Source organism: Hippoglossus stenolepis, chromosome 18 (genome assembly GCF_022539355.2).
Source record: "Hippoglossus stenolepis isolate QCI-W04-F060 chromosome 18, HSTE1.2, whole genome shotgun sequence".
In the NCBI taxonomy this organism is placed as follows: Eukaryota; Metazoa; Chordata; class Actinopteri; order Pleuronectiformes; family Pleuronectidae; genus Hippoglossus; species Hippoglossus stenolepis.
This window is the reverse complement of record NC_061500.1, coordinates 20759271-20786066: the sequence shown is the minus strand read 5'-3', so window position 1 is coordinate 20786066 and position 26796 is coordinate 20759271. Positions and strand designations below refer to the sequence as shown.

General features: G+C 38.7%; 2 protein-coding genes across 2 annotated transcripts in view; one reads left to right on the top strand and one right to left on the bottom strand.

The window, feature by feature from the left end:
- Window positions 1-6592, bottom strand: part of LOC118125616 (SWI/SNF-related matrix-associated actin-dependent regulator of chromatin subfamily B member 1) — a 52856-nt gene extending 46264 nt beyond the window's left edge. The window contains exons 1-2 of the mRNA XM_035184383.2: window positions 6329-6592; window positions 34-145 (exon numbers count right to left, since the gene is read on the bottom strand). Of these exons, the coding sequence (XP_035040274.1) occupies window positions 34-145; window positions 6329-6418 (202 nt within the window). The 5' untranslated portion in view covers window positions 6419-6592. The remainder of the gene's footprint in view (window positions 1-33; window positions 146-6328) is intronic.
- Window positions 6593-8791: 2199 nt separating this feature from the next.
- psmb7 (proteasome 20S subunit beta 7) lies at window positions 8792-19409 on the top strand. Its single transcript, XM_035185000.2, has 8 exons — window positions 8792-8940; window positions 11466-11559; window positions 15881-15978; window positions 16109-16249; window positions 16446-16561; window positions 18650-18708; window positions 18809-18960; window positions 19203-19409. Exons 1-8 carry the CDS (start codon window positions 8879-8881, stop codon window positions 19312-19314), a joined length of 834 nt encoding a protein of 277 aa, XP_035040891.1. The 5' UTR covers window positions 8792-8878; the 3' UTR covers window positions 19315-19409.
- Window positions 19410-26796: the final 7387 nt, after the last annotated feature.

The following is a 26796-nucleotide window of genomic DNA, read 5'->3' as shown; positions in this document are numbered from 1 at the left end:
TAGCAAGTTCTAGTTACAAACAAAGCCACTCACCATGTGATGATGCTACAATTTTTTTCCTCTCCTCCACTGAGGCCAGCCTCCTCCATAAAGATGGGTATCTTTTATACAAAGAGCCTCTGAACATACGCAAATAGTTTCCAACCTGCAAAGTAGAGGGCAAAACTTTGAGTAATCCAAAATTATTATTTGGCTAATAGATTGAAACTTGTTGAAAACAAAGTCTAAATAAACGCTATTAGTACTCTTAATTAACTCACAAAATGAGTATAGCATTGATGCAAACACATTGACAAAACATTTATGATACAGAAAATTGTGTCTGAAATGTGACTCTTCACTTTCCAAGGAAACTTGAATGATACCTTTATAACTACCAAGTTTACTGTGCCTGCAATAATTTAGCACAGGATCACTGGCTGTGCTCAGCAAGTTGTAGGCACGCATGGCTTTATTTCTTGGCCTTTGATGGTGAAAGTGCACCACTTAGTGTAATACTACAGAAGTCAGTTTTGCTACAGTACACACAGCTCTTTCCTTAGAGAAGAGCTAATCAACGTCAGATGAACAACTCCAGTTGACTGATTTCCCACTTTTCTTTATTTTCAATTAATGGTGTTTTTGCACCTTCTGGTCAAATGTGCTCTTACCAGGTGGGCAGCTCCTGAGCCAGCTCAGTAGGTAGAGAGGATCGTCGTTGATCTCAGACTCCTCCATTGTGCATTCTTTGGGCAGGACTCTTAACCCATAATTAACCTCGTCCCAAAAGTGTATAAATGGTGTGATAGAAAAAGCTCTGCGTATGAAAGCACTGTGTGAATGGATGAATATGACTTGTACTGTAAAGAGCTTTGAGTAGTCTATAAGACTAGAAAAGTGCTCAATACAGTCCAATACATTTACCTTTGTCCATGCAGTGAAACACAGAAGGAGAGGTAACTCTAACAAGAATATTTCTTTTCAATGTGCGTTCACTGTTGTCAACAAGCCCAGAAAAACTGATTTGAGGTCTGTGCTTTTCACAAATCCTCACATTTCTGGAAAAAAAATTACCAAAGCTAAATCCGTCTACCAAGAAAAGTCTACATTAGGAGCCGTAAAAGAAGAGGGAGAAAAATCATAGGCTACTCTACCACTGGAAACGTCCAGCAAAATATGAGCCAGAGTAAGAAGAAATGCCAGACAGCAAATATATAATCATGATGTTGTATTTATAGAAGTGTAATGAGGAAGTGACTATAATTATCAAACAGCTATGCTAAAGGTACATATTTATGAATAATAAATGGTAAGACGTCCTGTGATTATGATAAATGATTTTAGCAGTGTTTTCTAATTAAATTAAATGGCTGACACAGAGAAACACTTCAAGTCAATGGAGAACCACAAACCTTTTGTCCAAATCTGCCCTGACAAAGCAACTATCGACCAGCATAAGAGGACAAATCAACACATTGAACTATCACTCAACGACATGAAGACCACACTGGCATCCATTGAGTCCTACTGCATAGCCAGGTTGAAAATAGATAGAGGCACAACAACATCAACATAACCAGCTCACCAGAAAAAGTTGATTGCATGCAACCAAACATTTTCATGAAGGTATTGCGGACATAAAAAAAATGGTAGAGGCCTTTCCTACTCATCCAGCTGTCAACAGAGTTGTCAAACCCCGTAAGAAACAGGATGACCCTCTACACCCGTTTATTGCACTAATTTTACACTAGACCACAGACTCTGAGGTTATTTTTAGGCTAGCAAGGGGGCTGACTGTATCTCATTCCAAAATGTACCCCAATAACATTGATGTCTCAAAGAGAAGAGCGGCATACACCAATGGCATATCCAGACTAGGATATATAGGATGCATGCCCAAACCCGCAAGCATGTGGATACACAATCACAAGCACATTCACAAAACACACTGACAGATGAAAATAAACAAAATTACAAGCTGATGTCTCCTTTTATATGATGCACTCTCCATCACATGTAGACACATCATAGGCATGCTCAATGCACATGCATATGAACATAGACACAAGCACAAAACACAATGAAAGATGGAAAGAAATGTATAATTTTACCTTTACATAACACTTCATTTCTATTTCTGCCCGTTTTGTTTTCAGTGTGTTGGAGCCAATGTTCCAATCACTGACACGTACAACTGATCTTTATAAAAACCTGTTGAATTCATATTTATGTTCCTGGATAAACGAGGTGTCGCTTCTTCTGCAACAATGAAGTTAAAACACTGAGTTACGTCGTAATCTGCTGGAAGAACTTCTGTCTGCAGGAGTGTGCGTGAGTGTGTCTGCTTGTCTCTGCCTGTCTTCACACACACAAACTAATAATCACATGGGATATTTACCATCTAATCCTATATTCTAAAACAGTTATTAATGGTTGATGTCGGAACATGACTCCGGATAGTTCCGGTCACTTTAGGTTCCTTACTGTGAGCGCCATGTTAGGTCTCATGTTGTGTATCAGGTTTAAACATGTGTCTCATAAACTCGAATCAAACAAACACAAAGCAAACATCAGTCCTGTACGTGCCCTAATAACTTTTGATCAGTGATGGTGTTTATTGGTAAACTGTAAAATGGGCACAGGTCAGCGGGGAGTGAGGAGGAAACAGACTCGGACAGAAACTCTGACACAGGGCGACTGCACCTTCAACGAGTGTCTGTCCTGAAGAAACTATGACCGTAGCTGAAAACATGATTATGTTCTGTCACTACATCGATGCAGAGGGGTCGTCCTCCTCTCTGTAGGAGCCCGAAACAGTCTAATAAACTTGTCTACTAGTCCCTATCCCAATGAGACTTTTTAAGGCAAAGTTTTTCCACTAATTGACAGCTCCTTATTAAAACAGATTAATATGTATGTGTTAACCGGCTGCATACCACAAGCTTTTAAAGGGCCCATATTTTACAACTTTTTGGGATTTGAATTGATGTATTGGTACCCCTAAGATGATATATCAGTGGTTTATAGTAAAAAAAACTGCTGCATTGTGTATTTCCATGTCCTCTCTTCTGCCTCTCTCTGGTCCTCCAGACAGAACAGGTTGCTTTCGCCTGCCTCATTAATTATCTTAGTGCCACATTTGACAACATAGATCATAAGATTCTGTAACAGAGACTGGAAAAACATGTTGGGATTAAAGGAACGACATTAGGCTGGTTTAAGCCGTATTCAATTTGTTAATGTGAAAAATGACTCCTCCATGCACATTTAAGTTATTCATGGAGTTCCACAAGGTTCTGTCTTTGGACCGATACTCTTCACCTTATATATGCGCTGTTCTGCAGTGAGTTAGAGACTTGCTCCGAACACATCTGGTATTAACATATGGTTTTTGTGATCCTATCACAGGTGGACAGCTCTAAGTACAGGTGTGAACACACTCAGATTGGACAGCGATCCGATCACGCCAGACCACATTCGGTGTTGCCGATTACATTTTGTGTGCCTAGAACTTGTTTCCTTTTGCTGAGTTATCATAAGGGGCATTGTGTGTCATTCCTGCTACTGATTAGAAAGTGAAAGGTCCATGTTTAGTGATATTTACAGACTTTTTTAGTGGTTATACTGTGGTCTATTAGTGTTCTTAGGCAGACACAAGAGGCACTTGTTTATTCTGTTGTGTTGGTTCTTAATTGTCCCTAGAAGTTCAGATGCACTAGTCCAATACTATTTGAAACTCAGCATCTGGGGATCAAAATTTGTAAAATTATATGTATATTTTTGCTATAATTTTTAATTTTTCAGTCAGTTGAAATAAAGCCTTAAGAGAACCATTTTGGGTTGTTTTGTGTCTGTATAGGCCTACTATAAAAAGCATTTTACATCTTTAATTTTGGTACTTGTACTTTTAATTTTGATACTTAAGTACATTTCAACACCAGATACTTTTGATACTTACGTACATTTAATATGAGCTACTTTAAGACTTTGACTCCAGTCATTTTCTTACGGGTGACTTTAACTTTTACCGGAGTCACTTTCAGGTAAGATATCTGTACTTTTTTCGAACCAAAACCGTGGTCCAGACGTCCACGGCTAGTGATCCGCAAAGACAAAAACGCGACACATCTCCCTGCCAATCCCGACCCACTGCCACAGCAGCAGGTGCAGCGTGTTGCATGTGTCCAATCACACTCCAATCCAATCACAACCCCAGGACCACAACCCCACGTAATCTGAACCAACACAGAAATGACAAGTATCTTCAGAGCAATGAGTGTTGAGGTCAGAGAGGATAGGCTGTTTTGCCTTTACAAAATTGCGTTGTAAAGTCTGCATGTTGTCGCCGCTCAGGAGCAAACGCCTCGTCTCTGAGGTCAGAGACAGGAGGAAATCAGGTGTTGGAGTCAGGTGGACTGTTTATTAAAGAGATCCACGATATGGATTTTTCCGGCCAATACCTATAATTACATGCTTCACACAACCGATAGCAATTTCACGTTTCTTAAAAATAAATTCTTATCCTTGTAGTTTATGCACACTCGAGTGTAAAATTGTCAAATATAGTAAGTAAATATGGATGAATTTATATTCCATTGTTAACACAAAGAAAACAGCTCTGACACAGCTCTTCACTAGTTTTTTAGTGAAGCACATCAGAAAACTTCAAACAACTTTAGGTGGAGGGGGAAAAATTGTCTTTCAAAAGAATTTAAATTAAATATTTTGACATCTCAAGTAAGACATGTCAGTGTATTGATATAGTAATTCATATAAAATGATGTGCATTGAAAAATAAAGGCCATTATAGAACTGAAAGCCTGATAAAAACTGACTAAAGCACATGCAATATTATGCTCAATAAAGAAAAGGAAAAAGGTTGAGGGTAGCTTATGCACTTTTAGTGCATGAGAGTAAGGAAGGTTTCTCTATACTTTGGCCTTCATGTAACATTACATTACATTGAGCTGACGCTTTTATCCAAAGCGACTTACAATAAGTGTTTCAACCATGAGGGTACAAACCCAGAACAAGAATCAAGAAAGTACTATTTTCTTCAAGAAAGCCAATCTACAAAGTGCTATAAGTAACTGCCATTTAAGCTACAAAACAAAATAATTTGTATTGTAACGAGTGGTTATTTGACTTACTGTTGCCTTTCTATCATCTCGAACCACTCTGCCCATTCTCCTCTGCCCTCTGACATCAACAAGGCATTTTCGTCCACACAACTGCCGCTCACTGGATATTTTCTCTTTTTCGAACCATTCTCTGTAAACCCTAGAGATTGTTGTGCGTGAAAATCCCAGTAGATCAGCAGTTTTTTAAATACTCAGACCAGCCCGTCTGGCACCAACAACCATGCCACCTTCAAAGTCCCTTAAATCCCCTTTCTTCCCCATTCTGATGCTCGGTTTGAACTTCCGCAAGTCGTCTTCACCACGTCTAGATGCCTAAATGCATTGAGTTGCTGCCATGTGATTGGCTGATCAGCTATTTGTGTTAACAAGCAATTGAACAGGTGTGCCTAATAAAGTGGCTGGTGAGTGTAGTTAGTCAGAACCATTTCATATAACAATTCTACTAAACATGCATTAAAATTGTATGGTTTCTTTGCACTGTAAAAGCTTTTTTGTGTAGTAAGGGTTTTCAGACCAATTGCAGGAAGTTCAGACAGCAATAAACAATAAAAGAAGAAAATCAAGCAGAAGTGACCTGCAGGATTGCTTGTACTCTTTTAACAGGGGAATACAGAAAAACCTAAAAAGGAGGCACATGTGGGGAATCCCTCTCCCAGGGAGGACAGAGGTGCAATAGGGATCATTGTAACTGAAAATAATTGTGGAATCCCAATCCTGTGATATTTTCTGTTATTTCCTCATATTTTCTCTCGGTGAAACACTGGTATTTTTCGATTTTCTTAACAGCCAACACGCTACGTAGTTAGGCTTAATTAAAGTTATGTTATCAATAGAAAACGGTGTAACTGTTAAAGCTCAAAACGTATAAAGTCGATACGGACTGAGGTTACACATTTTCAACCACAATACTCTTTTGCACGCTATTTAATGCAGGCTATTATTGAAAGTTAATTTTTTTGGTTTAAATGAGCTGTAATGTTAGCTATTGATTATTTGATCTGGGACAACATGGGGCCACGTTAAATGTCTTGATGATTTATCGGTGGTTGTCCTGACTTCACCATGTCATAAACCGATCTTTGTTATTTCTTTGTTTATTGAGCTTATAATGAGAGTCGTTACCATGCTACCATTAGCCAGTCCGAATAATGGATAATTGAGGCTACGGCAAAGAAGCTAAGCGTTGTAATCAATGAATAGTCACTTACCTCCGACCCAACCATGTAAAAGTCCCCGTCTTGTTCCAATTGAAACTTAACTGGCTTCTGACCAAATGTTTTCGTTAGAGCCAATTGCATCTTTACGTAGTCGTTAACTAGCTAACTGTTAAGTAGCCCTCTCTTCTTCAGATGCGTTCGGGGCTTTCGGTAAAGATGGGGTCTCCTCAAATGTAGTGTTCGATTCAGCTTTCTATATTTAAAAAACAAACTACAATTATGGCAGCTCGACAAAAACAAAATAACATTAAAACAAAATTTCCCCAGGAAACCACAAAACCGCTATATGCTTAACAATATATGTGTCATTAACACATCGAAAATGTGACTTGTCATGTTTATTTTAAGTTTTTTCTGAAAACCATGAACGCAGCATTGCCATTGCTCTTCGTTCGTTTCAAGGTAGCGAAACAAATTGCAGAGAGCATTACCTCCCCCTAGTGATATAAAGTGAGATCAGATTAGATCCTCCTTTAGGGGAGACACAGTCTGCGATGTAATAAACCGTGATCACTATCCAATATTCATAAAGGTAGGTGTAGAAAAGAGAAATGGAGCAGAATGAGAGAGAAGGTTTGATGCAGCAAATTGGGAGAAGTATAGAATGTTAATAGAAGAAAGATTTAAGAAGGTAAAATTAGATCAGACCATCAATGACCTCAACATAGTAATATGCAGCACTATTATAGGAACAGCAAAGACTAAATTCCAAAAATATAGTACCATGCATATACAAGAATCCACCAATGCAATAAAAATACAAATAAGGCATTGAAATTATTTAAGAATGCACACAATTTTCATAATTTAATTGATTACAAAAGGAGAAAGGGAGTTGTTAGTTGTTAGGAATCTTATTAAAAGAACAAAGAAAGATTATTAGAAATAATATATTGTGACTCAATGGTTACATGAGTTGAATATGGGGGTATGATTAAAAGACTGGGCAGAAATTGAAAAGAATATGGATATCCTATCATAGAATAAAGGTGGAACTTAGTCCTTGAAAATAAGAATGAAGCTGAATTACTTGCAAGGACATTTGTAAAACAATTCAGAGAACTTGAGTAATGAGGAAAAGAGGAAGAGGGAAAGGACAATAGATAGAAATATAGACACCCTGAATGATAATAGGGAAAATGAAAATGTAATAAATTTAACATTCACAATGAGTAAGCTAAACAAGGTATTAGGTAAAGCAGGGAAGGACAGGTAAGCTAAAGATTGATTGAAAACATTTAAGTGAAAGGAGTAAACAAATATATTTAACACAATATAATAAAATATGGGGGCGGGGGTTTTTACCCACTCAGTGGAAAGAGGCAGTTATTGTTTTTATATGCAAGCATGGTATGGACCCAAGTTCAGCAGGAAGCTATAGACCAATAGCTTTGACTTCACACGTAGGTAAAATCATGGAAAAAATTATCAATGAAAGATTTGGATACCATTTGTCACTTAAAAATGATCAGACTGGGTTTAGGAAAGAAAGCAGCACAATTGTTCCAGCCCTGTGTTTACAAATTGAAATTAGAAAAGCACAAATTAACAAAGAAGGTTGTATAGTTGTGTTTTTTTATGTTGAGAAGGCATATGAAATGATGTGAAAAGAAAACATTTGTAGTTGTATAGACAGATCAATTGCTATGGCATTATTTGCAGCTTTGTTTTACAAGAAGGAGAATTCAAAAGCTGACTTCCATTAAACTTTATGAACAGAGCTTGGAAAGGGTGTAATCTTTCAAATATTTAGGTATATGGTTTTATAAGTATCTTACTTGGTCAACACACATCAAAAAAATGGTTGAAAAGTGTAAAAAAGTGTTAAATATTGTAAGATGTATGAGGGTCATTGAGTCAGGAGCAAGTCCACCAGCATTAAAAACATTTAGTTTGGTCAGTTCTAGACTATGGTTGCATAAGTTATCAATCTGCATCAAAAAACACAACTTAGAAAGTTGGATACGTTTAGAAGACAAAGGCTTTCGCTGGCTAATGGCACATTTCAAGTCCTGCTACACTCTGCCAAGTCGCCGCTACTTTTCAGATGTGTCCCTGCCTGCCCTATATGATGTGGTCACCGCATGGCAGGAGGAGTGTAACAGAAAAACTAATGGTAGACAGTAGTATAGAAGCCAAAAGAAAGTAGGAGAATCAATAGGAACTATTATAAATAAAAAAGAAGAAGACATCATATCAAGGATGAGATTTGGACACACAGGGTTAAACAGCACACTAAGAATATTGGGAAAACATGATATTGTAATATACATGTTGTATAACACATAGGAAATGGTACAAGGCAATATTTTCATTTTTAATTAGAACAGGACTAATCAAAAGAATATAGTGTAGACTGAAAACTTTCTGATCCACACTTCAGTTCAGAAGGTGGCGGTAATGCGTCTAAAGGTTGTTTGCCAACCGCCCTCAAAAAACCTGACATAGAGAAGAAGAAGAAGAAGAAGAAGAAGAAGAAGAAGAAGAAGAAGCAACCGCCAGGCGCAGGCGCAGTACAAGCGCTACACTTCATTCACCAAAATGGCGACATTGACAGTCAGTCGACCACCGTTCGGGGGCTTCAATTTCGAAAACTCCAAAAGGTAGGCACTCACGGTCAGAATGACTACACTGCATCTACTTAATTCGATATGTTTTACCTTTTGTACCAGACTGTTTGTGTCATGTTTTAATACGTTTTCCAAGCAATGCTATCTCGTGTGAACTAGGCTTCTATACAATGACTCAGGCATTTCTCGGCGCTAGTAACGTTATCACCGTTAGGATTCACGTTTTCTCTAGATTATATTTTAGAACATTTATGACTTGTAGACTTTACTTTTGACATGTTTTCATAGAAATCAAAGTTTCTTGTCTTGAATCCAAATATGCCACTTATCTGTATAAATAAACTAAAACATCACGTCTGACCGAGTAAATGCATAATGGATGCATTGTATGAGGAATTTCGTTAATTATTTTAGCATACGATACTAACACCGCAGTAGAGCGGCAGTAATTGGACAGTACCATGTGTGCGACTCATTTAATGACAGAATTGCTAATAAACAGCAAAAACTACAGTTTTCACTACTGATACACGGAGGGGCCATATTGGATTTCGAAGTCGTGGTTGGTGAGGTTCCTCCGATCTTCCCAGTCAAAATTCCGACTTGATGGTAGGGCTGGAGAGAGAGACCGGTGTTCCAGTTTAACTGGTGATCATGGCAACTGGTGATATGTTGTCTTTATTCCAGATGTTGTTGGTCGGTTGCAGACTCGGTCGCAGATTCGTCATTTTCACAAAGCGCCTGTGTGTGAAGTGTGGTGATCTACTGAAGATGTCGTTTAAATAAACATTAAACAAAAACCCATCACGAGTTAATGTGTCCGTGTCAACATCACGTTGAGACAACAATATAAATCATATGGGTAAAAAAATAAACATAGTACAAAAAACTTGAATGGGATTCGAAACGACGTGCCGAAGCAGTATTAGCTTCTGGCCTGATGACGAACTAAGTACACCACTGAGATGTTCGGTGCGCTTCACCCGAATGAAGCGTTTTTTAGTCTGTCAGCTGTATAACACCAGATGTGGTTTAAGGAAACGCCAATGTTATCTGGTGATAGTCCGAACATAGATTAAACGGTGCAGACTTAATAACAGGCTTCACAAACTGATGCTCATCGTTCATAGAAGACACAGGGAGTTCTGAAGAATACACAGCCGTGGCCAGCTCCACGCAATCTGCTTTCGTTTGATGCTGGTGATCATTACAATGCACACACCAAACAGGTGTCATGAAAACATCCCTCACATCAACAAGGTGGAAGCTCATGCCATGTTTTTGTAAGTAAAGTTAGTGACCATGCTTTTATTGGATGTTAAGCTTCATGTGTCCTCCTATCGCTGCTGGTTAAAGTCAACAGACATGATTTTAGAAGATACTTGATGTTCTCGATGATGAGGTTCAGTCATCTGAGAATGAAAACAACCCAAACGCTCATCAGATAACAGGTGTTTGTTTTTTGTAGTTTCTGTAATGCAAGTGTTGTTTATCTGTGTGTAATCAACTGTCGAGTGTGTTGTCAACATGACACGGGACGAGGCAAATTTGGAAAACTAACTTAACGTCTTCATTGTCGAACAATGTGTTGTGTGTTTCTTCTCTTCTGTCAGATTAATACGTGCTTTGTTGGAGCTGTGTCAGTCGAAGGAGTAAATAAAGTACCCTGTGTAGCTATGACAACTCTTGCAAATAATAATAATCAGATTTATATTTAGCCCCCCCATTTAAGTCCACCAAATTTACACTGCAGGTGGACTTATTGGAGCTGTGCATGGCTCCCTGGTGTCTGCCCCCGAGTTGTTGTTGTTGTTGTTGTTGTTGTTGTTGCGCCTTCTCCTGGATGTGGACCTGTCTGGTCTCTGCGTCCGTAGCCAGGGACTTTGTGTTTATTTATCGCAAGTCATATAGTCATCGCAATATTTAACAATATCACATGTTTTCCTAATATCGTGCAGCCCTATCGTGCACTGCAAATTGTGTAGAAAGCACAAAGATGGGTAATGCCATTAATCTTATTAGATTAGAGATGACAGAAATAGTGATTGGATATATGTCATGATATATATCGACTGAAATGAAAAATATATAATCGTGATCATATTTTTTTCCTTATCGCCCAGATACATACACATAGAAGACAGTGACAAAGATGTCTGGAGAGTTTGTGGTTGATAAAAGCTGACAAAGAGTTGATCTCAGCAGCAGAGTTGATACGTCTGTTCCACCTCTACCCTGAATAATGCAAATGATTTGTTGCTGTTGTGAATGCGTCTGTGCGGAAAACCTTCCGCTGCATTGTTCACGTGTGAAAGGCTGACTTTGGTTAAACTCCGTATCCAATTCTCCAGATTTTACCCGCAGGTCATGTCTGAAAACGGCTAGAGGGCGAAACTATGGGTGGGATAAAACAAAAAGTTATTGACATGTATTAAAATAAATGGGGGGCAGAGAGAGAAGTGGTATAGCAGCATAACTATGCGATGGTTCATAAAACTAAATGGTTGGTTGTTTTACATTTACAGTCATTCAAATGTTTGTTTTATTTCTATTTTCAGAAATGCTGCTTTGGAAGGTGCAGTGAACAAAGTGGGATGCAGTTTACCTGCCGCTCGAAAAACAGGAACTACCATCTGTGGTATTGTCTTCAAGGTTAGTGACAGAAACTAGGCCACTTAAGTCCTTTGCATCTTTAAATGTAGACACATGGATGAACATTAAGATAAGTAGGTTTTAGAGCCTCAGTCTAGCTTGTTGATTCCATGGTGTAAATGTAGGACTGCAACTAGCGATTATTTTGATACTCGATTAATTTGTCCCCTTTTTTTCAGATTAATTGATTAACTTGAATAATAAATCAAATAAAAAACAAAGGCTACATTTCACTCTTTGCATCAGTTTATTCAAAAAGCAACTTAATTTTCCACTTTTAGATGCCTACAATTTAATTGAAAGTCATAATCCATGTGCTAATTGTCTTAAATCCAAACAAATTCCAGATACCTTACGTACCTTAATACTAGTCAGAATGGTGTTGTAGATATCATGAACTTCTAGATATCTCAAACTGGAATTGAATGTTATAATTAGTCAAACAATTACATTTTTTAATCAGATTAATCACAGGGTAGCTGTGATTAATCACGATTAATCACCATTTCAAAATGTGTCTGTCGTGCCAGCTCTTTTGCTGCCTTCATTATCCAGGGAGAGCAATTGGCCCACTAGTCCAGGGCTCCAGACTGAGACCATTTAGTCGCATTTAGGACTATTTTTGGACACATTGTGACTAAATCTTACAACTAGTTGCACAATGGCGACTTGCAAATTTGCCCCCCTGTTTTTTTGTTAAAAATATCATTGAAATGTGAAATACCAGGAGCGAGTGGAACTTTGTGTGCGCACTGGGAGCGAGGTGGAGTCTATACACACACGCATACATACAGGCCCGCCCCCACTCACTCCACAGCGACACACAGTCAATCGAGGAGCAGGTGCAGCTCGTGCATGTGAAGCAGCCGGTACGTTACTTTGTTGAAGAACCGTGAAAACAAGCATATGTAAACTGTGAGTTTTCGTCAAACACCCTGTTAGTGGTGTTGCGTCAAAATTGATGTAACTTCAGTGTACATTCTTCAATCTCCTTCAAACTATTGTTTTTTATGTCACAAATTATGACACATGATCAGAGTCCCGGCTTGAACAGCTCCATGCGCATACTGATTTGCATTGTCCAATCGGCACCAAAATTTAAACCTATGACCACAGTCCTGACCTGAACAGCTTTTATCCTTCCTGCAGCCCTCCTTGGCGACTGCATCAGGTTCCGAGTTCGCCTGTACTCGGGCCCGCTTAGTGCTGCTTCTGCTTCGAACTAGTTCATTTTCATCTGTATGAACTGAACTTTTTCTTTTTAAGTGTGAACCGGCACAACACTGATTGTAGTTTGTCATGTAAATCAACACCATCCTACCCCGTTTACCGAGCTGGTTACATATACCCTGAGCCAATTGTTTAATATTTATTCAAGAGTAATATTTGTTAACAGAGCCAGAGTCCATTTTATTTATTGTTTTGGTTGTGTGGTTTATTTTATTTATTGAGGATATTATATTTTTTAATTTTAATTCAATTGTCAGACTGAATATTCTTAAGAATTGAAATTTCATTGCTCTTTGAAAGGGTGTATTGGCAGGATTATGTTCTAATGTTATTATTTTTCAGTGGTAGGAAATTGTTTGAAAACGATAATATAATTTATCACAATAATATCTGGGACAATATATCATCCAACAAAATCATGACAGGCCTACCTTAATATTTTTCATAATGCACCAAGTTAGAGGTTTCCTTGCACAGATTACAGCTTTAGTTCTGAGAGTTTCTTTCATATTCAAGCAAAATTGGTATTGTAGACTGAAATATCTCTAACTGTATTGATATTGAATTGAATCGAGACCTTGTGAATCGTAAAAGTATCGATTTGGGAAATCATTGGCGATACCCAGCCCTAATCTGCATGTACAAAAGTAAAAGTGCAGAATAGCCAATTTCAGATTAATATATGACAGGATTCTCAGCACAGAAGAGGATTACATATGATGTCAGAGGGTCCCTGCACAGTGGAGGACCTGAAGAGAATAAGTCTTGAGAGAAGTAGCTTGAGAAGTAGAAATGACAGAAATAGTGATTTGACTACTGTATATCCTGATGTATATATCAATATCGACTGATCTGATTTTTTTTTTTTTCTTTTTCCATATTGCTAGTATCACTGCTTTGTGTTCGCCATCAGTGCTCCCACTCTTCATTTAAGTCTGTAGCTCTCTCTCTCTTCGTAGAGTCGTGGAAGTGACAATCTTAAAAAGTATAAACATTTTACATTAAAGCCTCAAACGAAACCTGTCAAAGTGATTTTACATGGCACAGGAGCACAACAACCTGCGGTATGAACCTTAAAGCTGTTTACGATCCACCAGTAAACCTAGAGAAGATGAACTGCTCCAACACATTTTCTCTTCAGGTTCATACTACAGTGATATTGTGGTGCTGTTCCATGTAAGATCAGCTTTGTATGGTTTGCAGCTCATTTAACAGTCTCTGAAGGCTTTTATGTAACTGTTTCAACACTTTTGACGACTTGTCTCCTGTATCATAAGCTGTGTTTGTCTCCAAACTTTGTCAAACGTTAACTGTAGAGATGACAAGGTGGCATCAAGTGAGCGCCACAAGGCACAGGATTGGCTGGTTTACTGCCCCTACCTAAGGAGATGCTGCCACAGTGGGCTGTGCATTAAAACAGACCCAACTAATTGACTACTAAATTACTTGCCAACTATTTTTATAATTGATTTTAATCGATTAATCGATTAGTTGTTGCAGGCCTATAGAAAATAATATAAGATATGCTGTTAGAGCTTCTTTGCAATAGCCAATATTAAAGGAATAGTTCACTCAAAAATGAAAATTCACTCTATCTACTCACCACTATGCTGATGGAGGGGTGGGTGAAGTGTTTGAGTCCACAAAACACTTGGAGTTTCAGGGGTAAACAGCATTACAGCCAGCTGTGAGGAAATCCTAGGACATTTAGGCTAAAAACATGGTTTAAATGACAGTTTTGAGTGGAATTTGAATGTCTGGGCTTACGGACACTTGGAAGACACCACAGGAGCAGTATGTTTATTGTTTGTTTGTTATTTTGTGTTTGAAGAATCAGTCACCATTTACTTCAATTGTATTGAAGTAACACTGTTTACCCCTGAAACTACTAGTGGACTCAAAAACTTCACCCACCCCAACAATCACCTGCTTATAATAAAATCAAATATCCATAAACATCATAAAAATCTGTCCCCTAGAAATTATAAACATTCATGAATCAAATGGTCAATCAGAGATATTGAAAATGCACTATCTTGCAATGAAAGTGAAAAAAAATAATCTTTTCATGGATCACGGTTGAGTCATTTTGGGGTATTCCTGTTAACTAACAAACAAACAAGGAGACACAGATAAAAACATAACCTTGGTGGAGGTAATAAAGCATAGTATATTGTTAGGGTGGCAAATTTGAATACAATTAATTCATGTTGGCTTATAATGTGACAAAAGTTAGTTCTCTATTTTTCAAAGGAAAGTCTTCATTAAAACTTTTTCACAGTAAACATTTGGACTTGCCATCGTAGGTCTGTTGAGGCTCAAGTTCTCTGTTATCCAGTTGTAACCTGTCGTCAGAAGTTTGTTTTTAGATGAGTTGTTTCATTAGTTTCACTCTGCCGTGTATTACTGTGGCTGAGATGTCTCACACAAGTGCATTAAGTCAAAAGGAGAATGTTAAAGCTACAACACAACTGCAGAGGCCACAACATGAATGCAAAAGCCACACGATGTAAACACAATCACGGCGGTAATGAGTGACAACAAATGTTGGCAATGAACAGAGCAGAGTTAATCACTCGAGGGAGCCATTATTTGTGAAAACCAAGTCATCAGTCGCTGCTTAAAATGTGATGCTTCTCAGTTTGAAGTGTTACAGGACAAGGGCTTGGAGCGCCACATTTTTACCTTTTCCTTTTTGGGTGCTCCAAGCACCTGTACCGTGCATGTGGTAATGCTGATTCCAGCAGTCTTTCTGAAACTGCAAAAAGGAGCTGCAGTCATATAGCCACGGCAAGTAAAGACCAGCTGCAGGACTTGGTCTGCAGAACTCTGATTGTGTGCCACCAGGTGAAAAGTTCACCTGATATTTCAAATTTCGGTAAACTTTGACTCAGGACACAGAACTCAGAAGTGGAGAATTCCGCTGTCAAAACGCGACCGTTGTTGTGAACACACAGACATTTCTGGAATTAATAACTGGATGTATTGCTATGTTATGTCGGTTTTGTGTATTGTCTGTCTGTATCAAATAAAAAAATTTAAAAAAGCAGCATATATTTACTGATTCTAAATGATGTGTTTCCCTCTTAAGGATGGTGTTATCTTGGGAGCTGACACTAGAGCCACTGAAGGCATGGTAGTGGCAGACAAGAACTGCTCCAAGATCCATTACATCTCCTCAAACATTTAGTAAGTGACAGCTGCTCAGGTTTTCATAGTTACAGCTTGTGGTTGAGTTATGTGCTCAGGACCCACATTGTCTTTGCATTGTGTGTGTGTGTATAGTGACGAAAGATTAACTTTTTGTGTTATCGTCCAGTTGTTGTGGAGCAGGAACAGCTGCCGACACAGAGATGACCACTCAGATCATTTCCTCGAACCTGGAGCTTCATTCCCTTTCTACTGGCAGACTGCCACGTGTGGCCACTGCTAACCGCATGCTCAAGCAAATGCTCTTCAGGTACACTTCTTTGACTGCATTAGTGTATCTTTGTTTAGAAATAAGTTGAGAAACTTTAAGAACTAAATCACATTGATGCAAAAAAAAAAATGAATTGCTATTAATTATTCAAAACGCAGTCTCAATTTCCTTTTTAAGTTATGAAATAGAATGTCTCATGTTTATAACCTATGAAGTGCTGCTGTGTGTTTTCCAGATATCAGGGCTACATTGGGGCTGCTCTGGTCCTGGGTGGAGTTGACTGTAATGGTCCCCACATTTACAGCATCTACCCTCACGGTTCCACTGACAAGCTGCCCTATGTCACCATGGGTCTGTCTCAAACACCAACAAGCCACTGTTCTATACCCATCTTATATTTTGCTTAGACATTGTGATGATTTTCTGAAGAATGAACAGTGTTTATGAGCTGCATTTACTTTAGGAAGCTAATTTATAACAATAAGGTAGAATAGTACAGTTCAATTAGTGCAGACTTTGACATCCATAGAGTTTTAATAAACATCATCTTTTGCTTTTCTATAAAATTGTTGAAACTGCAAATGTCAAATTTGTAGCGAACTGTTCAAAATAATCTGATATATGAATTGATATTAACATCTTAAAGGTTCAGTGTGTAAAATTTAGGTGAAAAAGATCTATTGTCAGAAATTGAATATAAAATAATCCTAGTGATGTTTTCACTAGTGTGTAATCATCTAAATTGTACCATTGATTTCTTTACCCTAGAAAAGGCCATTTATATTTAAATTAGGATTGTCAAACGATTACAATTTTTAATCCGAGGGTAGCTGGAATTAATCACCATTTCTAAATGCCCGAAAAATCCCCATTTTCTATGTATATTGTTGTGGGAACGTAAAGATAAATGACAGAAGGCGGATATATACATTTAACAATCTGTTTTTTTATTGATGACAAGTCCAAATGATAGTTAAGATTGAAAAATAAAATCCAACTAAAACATACCACACCATAATTAAATTTGGCTGTCTCTGCTATGCCTCTGAGCATAGGATGATGCTATTTAGAACTTTTTTTATCAAACTCAAAGATAACCTTTATCCTAAACAATTGGGGCATCTTGGCCTTTGCTCTTCTTTTTTTAGCAAATATAGGATGGTTGAATAAAACTTTTTTCTTTTCTTTTTTTAAATCAAACAAACAACCAAACCTTTACACAATTAAATGTGAAATCTGAATCTGAGCCCATCTGTAGAAGCAGTGTTGAGCCAGTTCACACTTAAAAAGAACGAGTTTGAAGTTCAGTTCATGCAGATGAAAATTAACTAGTTCATAGTTAATTTTTTAATGGGATGATTTAGGTGACAAACATATAGTCATGTGTTTGGTTATGAGTCGATGGTGTCGGATCATGTCTGTGTGTCGCTCCGCACTTTAACACTGAGTCCTGACTGTGAGCGTCACTTCTCCTGTTGTACTGAGCACAAAATGTAGACTAGTCATTTTCATGTTGTTTAAATGCAGCCTCATAAACTCTGGATTGAATCAAACAAACACTAAGTTACTTCATGTACTGATCAGGTCCTGATAACTAGTGAGGAGTGTTTATTAGTACAAGTGAGAGCAGAGTGGAGGAGGACACAGAAACTCCAGCTGAGAAGCACATAATGCCCTGCCTAATAACGTGTTTGTTTTTTTTGTTGCCCTGACTAAGTCTCATCCCAAGATAAAGAAATAACTTATTTTGCTATTTTAAATAGTTTACTGACCGCCTCTTGTAAGGATAGCAGAACCAGCAACACTCTGATTTGTAGTTAGGATGCTGACATAAGAACAGATATTACGATGCCCACTTTTGTGAGCTATAAGCCTTGGCAGACAGCCCAAAGCCTAACTAAAATGGACATGGTTTCATCTTGGTGGATAAGCAAAAAATGCAAGTGAGCAAAGCAGGCATGGTTAAAATATGCACTGGATTATTACCATTACAATATTTAACACACAGCACAGGTTGTTGTTTTTCACAGCACACTCACATTTTTAAGAAGCAAAGTATAGTCACTGAAGTGAGTCATCTTGTAATCCTTAATTTTTTGTCATCTGAGTTATTGTATCTCACTATTTTCCTCATATAATTTATTTTTCAAGTTAACATTGTTTTTAATGAGTTCATCATCTGTTTGACATATTTTCTCAGTGTTATTTCTGTTGTAAATACATCAGTAGATACATTGTAAATTATTTTATCTGTGGCAGTAGAACATAAAACAGCAGCCTTCAAAAACTCCTGTAGGTTAAACTGGACTAACCAAACACTTTTAAAGCTAATTCACCCTGAAAGACTCACTAACACAGACTCCTTCACTGACACTTTCTCTGAGTGGACTGAAAATATGGATACTGGGTGGCCACTGATCCAATATTTCTTATTTAAAGGTTCTGGGTCTCTGGCAGCTATGGCAGTATTTGAGGACCGCTACAAGCCTGACATGGAGGTTAGTCCCCCAGTTGTATTGCATTGATGGCAATACAATAGACAGTAAAGTTATAATCCCAAACAAGTGGAAGTGACATCTGTAATACTTCATTTTAAAGGAGGAAGAGGCCAAACGGTTGGTGCGTGACGCCATTGCTGCTGGTATCTTCAATGACCTGGGCTCTGGAAGCAACATTGACCTTTGTGTTATCACCAAGGGCAAAGTAGACTATATCCGACCCCATGATGAGGCCAACAAGAAGGGTGTCAGGTGAGGACTACATCAGTCAGTACAATTGCATGTCGGACACTGGCCTTTATTAGAATAACCAGAAGTGAAAATAAACAGTATGTATGTATGTATGTATGTATGTATGTATGTATGTATGTATGTATGTATGTATGTATGTATGTATGTATGTATGTATGTATGTATGTATGTATGTATGTATGTTTATCCCTTGGTTTGATAGAAACTTATTATTCCAATTTTCTTTTGTTTCCCCCATATAGAACTGGTGACTACAAGTACAAAAGGGGTACCACTGGTGTGCTGACGAAGCTTGTGACCCCACTGGACCTGGAGCTGGTGGATGAATCTGTACAGACTATGGATACCTCCTAAAATACTTTGTTTCTTGATGTATTTCACTAATCTGCAGAGTTCTTAACACAAATGGTATGCTTTTCCATGGTTTCCAATAAAAGTGTTGGAGTTGACCGACTTTGCCTTTTTAAAGTTTTTGAACTTCAAATAAAACAGGTGAATCCGTTTTGAAAAGGACCACTTACTTAACAGCATCTTTCTGTCAGAGCTGAGGAATGAGCTTATTGATAAGTTGATATAGGTGTTAACAAACACCAAGTTGTTTTTCTTTTATTGAACAGGCTGTCTAGATACAGACAGGCAAGCTGTAGAAAGAGAGGTAAGTATAATGTGCCACAAAGGCGCAAACATAAGTTTGATGTTTTAATGCAGCTTGACCACAATGGCACTAAATGGACTGTATTTATATAGCGCTTGTCTAGTCTTGATGACCACTCAAAGCGCTTTACAGTACAGTTTGCAATTCACCCATTCACAAACCCATTCATACATTGCATCTATGGGCAGGATACCACAACCACTGACCTTTTGGTTGAAGGACAACCACTCTACCACTCAGCCACAGCTGGAAGTACTAGTTACTGTTGACATCTAAACAAAATATAGGCCCTAGAAGCAGACACATGTCAGTTAAATAGGTAAGTAAACAAGTGAATCAAAGACTGCAGTAAGTAAAACTTTCTAACATCTTTTTTGATGGATAAATATTTTTTAAATCATCCCTCCACCACATCTCAACAAGGAAAGACTATCTGGGACCTAAACACACACGGTGGAAAACTGATGATGCTATGCCCCTGTGTCAATATTGACATGAATCTTTATAGGTAGGGACTGATCAAGTGTCAGAAATTTGGCTCTAATGCATAGTTACAACAACTTCCTCTGTCATGGCGAATCATTGACCCCACGCCACATTCACAGTGACAAAATAATCTCCATGGGGTTAAGATGACACTCATCAAATTTGAAGTTGATGTGATGAAATATCTAGGAATTTGTTAAAATACATGTGTAATTCTGCAAAAATGGCAACTTTCTGTTCAGTTTAGTATATCACTTCAAGTTCGTAATGATATGACACGTCCCTACTGATTTTCGTACATTTCGGTGAAAAGTAGTGGTGGGGCTTCACTTTAGGGGGCGCTGTGGTGCTATTTTGCTACGCCCATTCCAAAAGCCCATATGAATGTCTTCAGGGGAGAGATGAAGTCAGTCACTTGAAGATTGAGGGAGATTGAACAAAGTACACTGAAGTTACAACAGATTTGTTTGTCAGGGTGAATACTTTAAATTTGATGCCACACTACGGACACGCTGTTCAAGGAAATCTCGGTTTTCATAAGAATTAATCATGGATGTCTTGAGGCCCTCCTCACACAGTTTGAAATGGTTGTGGTCAATGGACTAGGAGAAGTATATCAAAGTGTAAGACATGTAAAAACCGAGACATTTCCTGATGCCACTGTGGGGCGCTGTGATATTCCCTAATGATAATGATCGAAGCAAGGGTTACTACTTCCCGTTTCCAGTAGATGGCAGTAGATCAGCTAGCAAATATTGTCCTTGGGGTATGTTCACGTGGTGACTCATCATACATTCATGTCAAGTTTGAGGCAGATTGGAGTGACGTTACAGCCACTTCCTGTTTGTTGGCGTTTCATCGAAGGTCACGCCATCAGCATTCAATGTAAAGTGTCACTACATAGCTTCACCAGTGTCTCAAGGCTTCCCTAACCAATTTTGAGGTGGATCAAATGAAAAAGCTAGGTTTAGCATGTAAAGTATAAAACATGGTACTTCCTGTCACAGCTAGGGGGTGCCATGACTATAATAGCATATTTGCATATAGATATGATATATACACTCACCGGCCACTTTATTAGGTACACCTTGCTAGTACCGGGTTGGACCCCCTTTTGCCTTCAGAACTGCCTTAATTCTTCGTAGCATAGATTCAACAAGGCGTGGCGTTTAAACGATGCTCAATTGGTACTAATGGGCCCAAAGTGTGCCAAGAAAATATCCCCCACACCATTACACCACCACCACCAGCCTGAACCGTTGATACAAGGCAGGATGGATCCATGCTTTCATGTTGTTTACGCCAAATTCTGACCCTACCATCTGAATGTCGCAGCTGAAATCGAGACTCATCAGACCAGGCAACGTTTTTCCAATCTTCTATTGTCCAATTTTGGTGAGCCGGTGCGAATTGTAGTTTCCTGTTCTTAGCTGACAGGAGTGGCACCCGGTGTGGTCTGCTGCTGCTGTAGCCCATCTGCTTCAAGGTGAATGTGTTGTGCGTTCAGAGATGGTATTCTGCATACCTTGGTTGTAACGAGTGGTTATTTGAGTTACTGTTGCCTTTCTATCATCTCGAACCACTCTGCCCATTCTCCTCTGACCTCTGACATCAACAAGGCATTTACGTCCACACAACTGCTGCTCACTGGATATTTTCTCTTTTTCGGACCATTCTCTGTAAACCCTAGAGATGGTTGTGCGTGAAAATCCCAGTAGATCAGCAGTTTTTGAAATACTCAGACCAGCCCGTCTGGCACCAACAACCATGCCACGTTCAAAGTCACTAAAATCCCCTTTCTTCCCCATTCTGATGCTCGGTTTGAACTTCAGCAAGTCGTCTTCACCACGTCTAGATGCCTAAATGCATTGAGTTGCTGCCATGCGGCTGTGGCTGAGGGGTAGACACTGGTGCGCGATTCTGCGTGATGGATGCACGCAAATGGAAGGATGAGGAGGAAGCGATGTCTGATCAGCTAATATAGATTCTATTGATCTGTGATCTGTGATCTTTGTGCTGAACTGAGTCCAGCATCACACAGATCGACCGACGGGAACGAACCATCCCAGTACAAACACAGGCATATAATAATAATTCTGTTAAATTCTATAGATTGGGGACATCACAGCTGTCTCTGAATTTAATATCCTGCAGTCTTGGGTGATTAAAATACGAACAGACAATACAACAAGTTCCCTCACATTCTGAGAGGGTGTTTTTTTTTGCCTCCACCTTTGAATTTTTTTATTTTTTATTTCAGGCTCCGTTCTTTCTATCGTACTCACTCTCACACATTGTATTATCCACAGCAGCAGCAGCAGAGTATCAGTGTATTTTCTTTATTAGTGACATCACTGCTGTCCCATAAAATCGCTCTCCACCTCCACCTCACTAACAAACACCTCGATGTCAGTGTCAGAAAGTTTCGCTTCCTCTTCTCATCGCTTGATGCCGTGACTATGTCATGACTCACCGTGGAAACCCATTGGTCAGCAGAATAATTGAATATTCATGACGTGCTTTGTATTGACCATTTATGGTTGAAAGTTGGCGTGTAGAGGGCGCAGCTATATCATTAGATAATGTATCTCTAAGGTGTTTAGGGCCAAGTATTAGAACCTCTGTTTTATCTGAGTTTAATAAGAGAAAATTGCAGGTCATCCAGGTTTTATGTCCTTGAGACATGCTTGAAGTTTAGTTAATTGATTACACTGTTCAGGTTTTATTGACAAGTATAACTGGGTGTCATCCGCATAGCAGTGGAAACACAGTGGTTAACTTTGGTGCGCACAGATGACTCATCATTAATTTGCACGAATTGGAATCGATCTGAAAAATAGGATTTAAACCAGTTCAGGGCGGTTCCTTTAATGCTAATTAACTGTTCTAGTCTCTGTAATAAAATTTGATGGTCAATAGTGTTGAATGCTGCACTAAGATCTAACAGAACGAGGACAGACACAAACCCCTGATCTGAAGCTATTAGAAGGTCATTAGTGACTTTTGCCAAGGCTGTCTCTGTGCTGTGATTGGCTCTAAACCCCGACTGAAGTCTTCATACATTACTTTCCTGGAGAAACTCCTTTTCAAGGATTTTAGACAGGAAGGGGAGGTTGGGTATCGGTCTGTAGTTGGCTAAAACCTCCGGGTCCCGGGTGGATTTTTTCAGAAGGGGTTTGATTACAGCTAGTTTAAAGGACTGTGGTACATATCCAGATGATAATGACAGATTGATTGTGTTCAGTAACGAACTATTAATTAGGGGCAGAATTTCTTTAAGTAGTTTGTAGGGATGGGATCTCAGATACAAGTTGTTGGTTGAGAACATGAGATTATTTTGGTCAGCTGATCAAGGGTGATCAGAGAGAAGCTGTCTAAATAATCGATAAGATTCTCAGCAGTTTCTGAGATTTCTGTTCTTGATGGTGTATTAGTGTCAACTGAGGGCAGGAGATGGTTGATTTTATTTCTAATAGTTAGAATTTTATCATTAAAGAAGTTCATAAAGATATTGCTATTTAGGGATCGAGGAATACTGGGTTCGGTGGAGGTGTGACTCTGTCAGTCTGGCTACAGAGCTGAAGAGAAACCTGGGGTTGTTTGTATTTTCTTCTATTAAAGTGGAGTAGTAGGCAGCTCTTGCTTTGTGGAGGACCTTCTTATATGCTTTAATACTATTCTTCCAGGCTAGGAGATATTCTACACAGTTGCTGGAGCGCCACTTCCTTTCTAGTTTTCTTGATACTTGTTTTAACTCATGTGTCTTTGAATTATACCACGGAGCTAATTTACTATGTTTTACACGTTTCTTTTTTAGAGGCGCTATTGAGTCTAATGTTAATCGTAATGAGTCTACAGAGCTATCGACGAGATGGTCAATCTCAGTGGGTTTTTAAAGAATTTGTTGGTTATATCGACAGATAATACGGGTTTAAATGGAATTGGAATTATTTCCTTAAATTTAGCTACAGCACTATCAGGTAGACATCTAGAAAAGGAGTTTTTTATTAGTGGCATATATTCTGATAATGAGAAATCGAAGGTTATTAAATTATGGTCTGATAGAATCGGATTACGTGGAAGTACTGTTAGATGTTCAATTTTGACACCGTATGATAATACAAGGTCAAGTGTGTGGTTACAACAATGAGTAGGTTGGTGCACACACTGACTGAAACCAATTGAGTCTAGTACTGAAATAAATGCTACGCTAAGGCTATCATTATTATTGTCAACATGAATATTAAAGTCACCAACAATAATAATTTGTATCTGTGTTTAGGACTAGGTTTGATAAAAACTCAGGGAATTCCGTTAAAAATTCAGAATAAGCCCCCGGAGCACGGTAAGGTGTGGGCGATTTTCACACAAATTGAAATCGCACCGTACTCTATTGAACAGAGCTCGGCGATGCAGCTGATTGGACTATAATATTCAGAGGCAGCAGGACAAACTGTCTTTGTATCAATTTATACATATTTTAAATAATAATGACAATTATAATGATAATTAACAAAACTAGATTAGATTAGATTCACTTTATTGTCATTACACAGTACAGGCACAATGCAACGACATTTTGTGGGTCTAACAATAAGTGCAATCAGCAAATATATACATATATGATATATATAAAAGTATATACAGAGGTGCAATGGGAAGGTTAGATATTGGAATGTTAAATATGGGAGCAGTTAAGAAGGAATGGTTGGATATGGGAACAGTTAAATATGAGAAGGTAATGGGGAGGTTATATCTGCAGTGGAAGTAATAAAAAATGCACTAAGAGGTATATACACTATGTTCATATGTACAGCCAACTATTCTACGACCACATTTTTCATTATAACATTCTGATAGTATGGGCTAGTCAGTGTCAGATGGCACAGAGTTCTTTGTCAGCGTCTGACAGCTGAAGGGAAGAAGCTGTTAGCAGTCCTCTTGGTTCTGGCTGGGAGGCTGCAGTAGCGTGCTCCAGAGCGAGTGCCACGGTGGAGAGTTAACAGTCCATTCGCCTCAGCCTTCGTAGGCACCGCTTCTCATAGACTGAGGTGATGGAAGGGAGTGTGGTCTTGGTGAGGGGTTGGGCGATTTTCACCACCCTCTGCAGTGATTTCTGGTCCTTGGTGGTGCAGTTGCCGTACTAAATCGGGATGCAGGTGGAAAGGATGCTCTCGATGGTGCTGCGGTAAAAGGAGAGGTCCTCAGAGATGTGGACCCCCAGGAACTTTAAGCTGGTGACACGCTCAACCTCCTCCCCATTGATATGGACAGGGGTGTGCGTGCCTTTCTTGTTCCTTCTGAAATCCAAGATGATCTCCTTGGTCTTTTTTGTGTTGAGGGCCATGTTGTTGTTGGCACACCACTCTGCCAGGTGCTGGACCTCTTCCCTGTAAGCCATCTCATCGTCATTGGTGACGAGCGCAACCACTGTCATCTGCAAACTTGACAATGGTGTTTGATCCATGTACAGGATTGTAGTCGTGAGTGAAGAGGGAGTAGAGCAGGGGGCTAAGCACGCAGCCCTGCGGGAGACCAATTGTATCACTATCATCTTTTTTCCTTTTTTCTTTGGGAGGGTGGCGCCGTATCGCCCCCTATTGGCCAGCCGCCCCTGTTCAAAACCCGTCTAATAGTCCATAAAGCACAAAACAGTTCAGCTCCTCAATACATCACTCATTGATTAAAAATTTATCAGGGTCTCAGATTATCAGGTGGAGAGATCTAGAGATCTTGTAGCTGCACCCAGAATTAGATCCAAGTTTGGTCAGGGTGCCATCAGATACTGTGGTTCTGAATGTCTGGAAAATGTCTGGTGATGAAAGATTGATCAAAACTCAAGCTTCTATCCTTATTTATGTTATCCGCCTTTCTTAATTTTTCATGTTTAAGCCTGTATTTTTAAACTTTTAGGTTAGTGTAGTTTACCGAAAAAACTGAACTATTACATTGAGTACATAGTAAAAATCTTTAAATGCATTTATTTGTAATCTTAACAGCAGTACAAACAGTTACCTTGTTTACTTTAACAATATAATTATTTTCAATTCTTCAATTTCATAAAACAACTAAAACAGAACATGAGCATGGGCTGTTTTCCATTTGTGAAAAAAAACCTTAGGAAAACAATAATATTAAGGAATTAAACAGTTCTATCACACCATTCCTCTATAGATAGGGTGAAGCCATTTCTTATTGATTGTTTTTCTAGCAGCTACACTAAGTATTTTGCTTTAAACGCTTCTAGATGTAAAGTGTAAAAGAGTTTGTCCCTGATAAATGTAAGGTTTGACCAAAATTTGGTTCCTAAATCTGTATACAGGGGTGGCTTTCCCCAGAAATTTTATATGGAGGCCACCGAGACCTTGACCTTTGGCTACCAATATATAATTAGTTAATTCCTGACTCTAAGTGAATGTTTTGTGCTAATAGATGCACTGTATGAATGTGTGTGTGAATGGCAAACTGTACTGTAAAGCGCTTTGTGTGGTCATCAAGACAAGAAAAACGCTATATAAATACAAACCATTTACCAAATGTGAAAGAATTTCAAAAGGCAAGAAATGTTCCTTGCGACGTCTCCATAACTTTGGACCTTAGAATACCAACATCTAATCACTCCATCCTTGAGTCCAAGTGAATATTTGTAACAAATTTGAAGAAATTCCTTAAAGGCATTCTTGAGATATCACGAT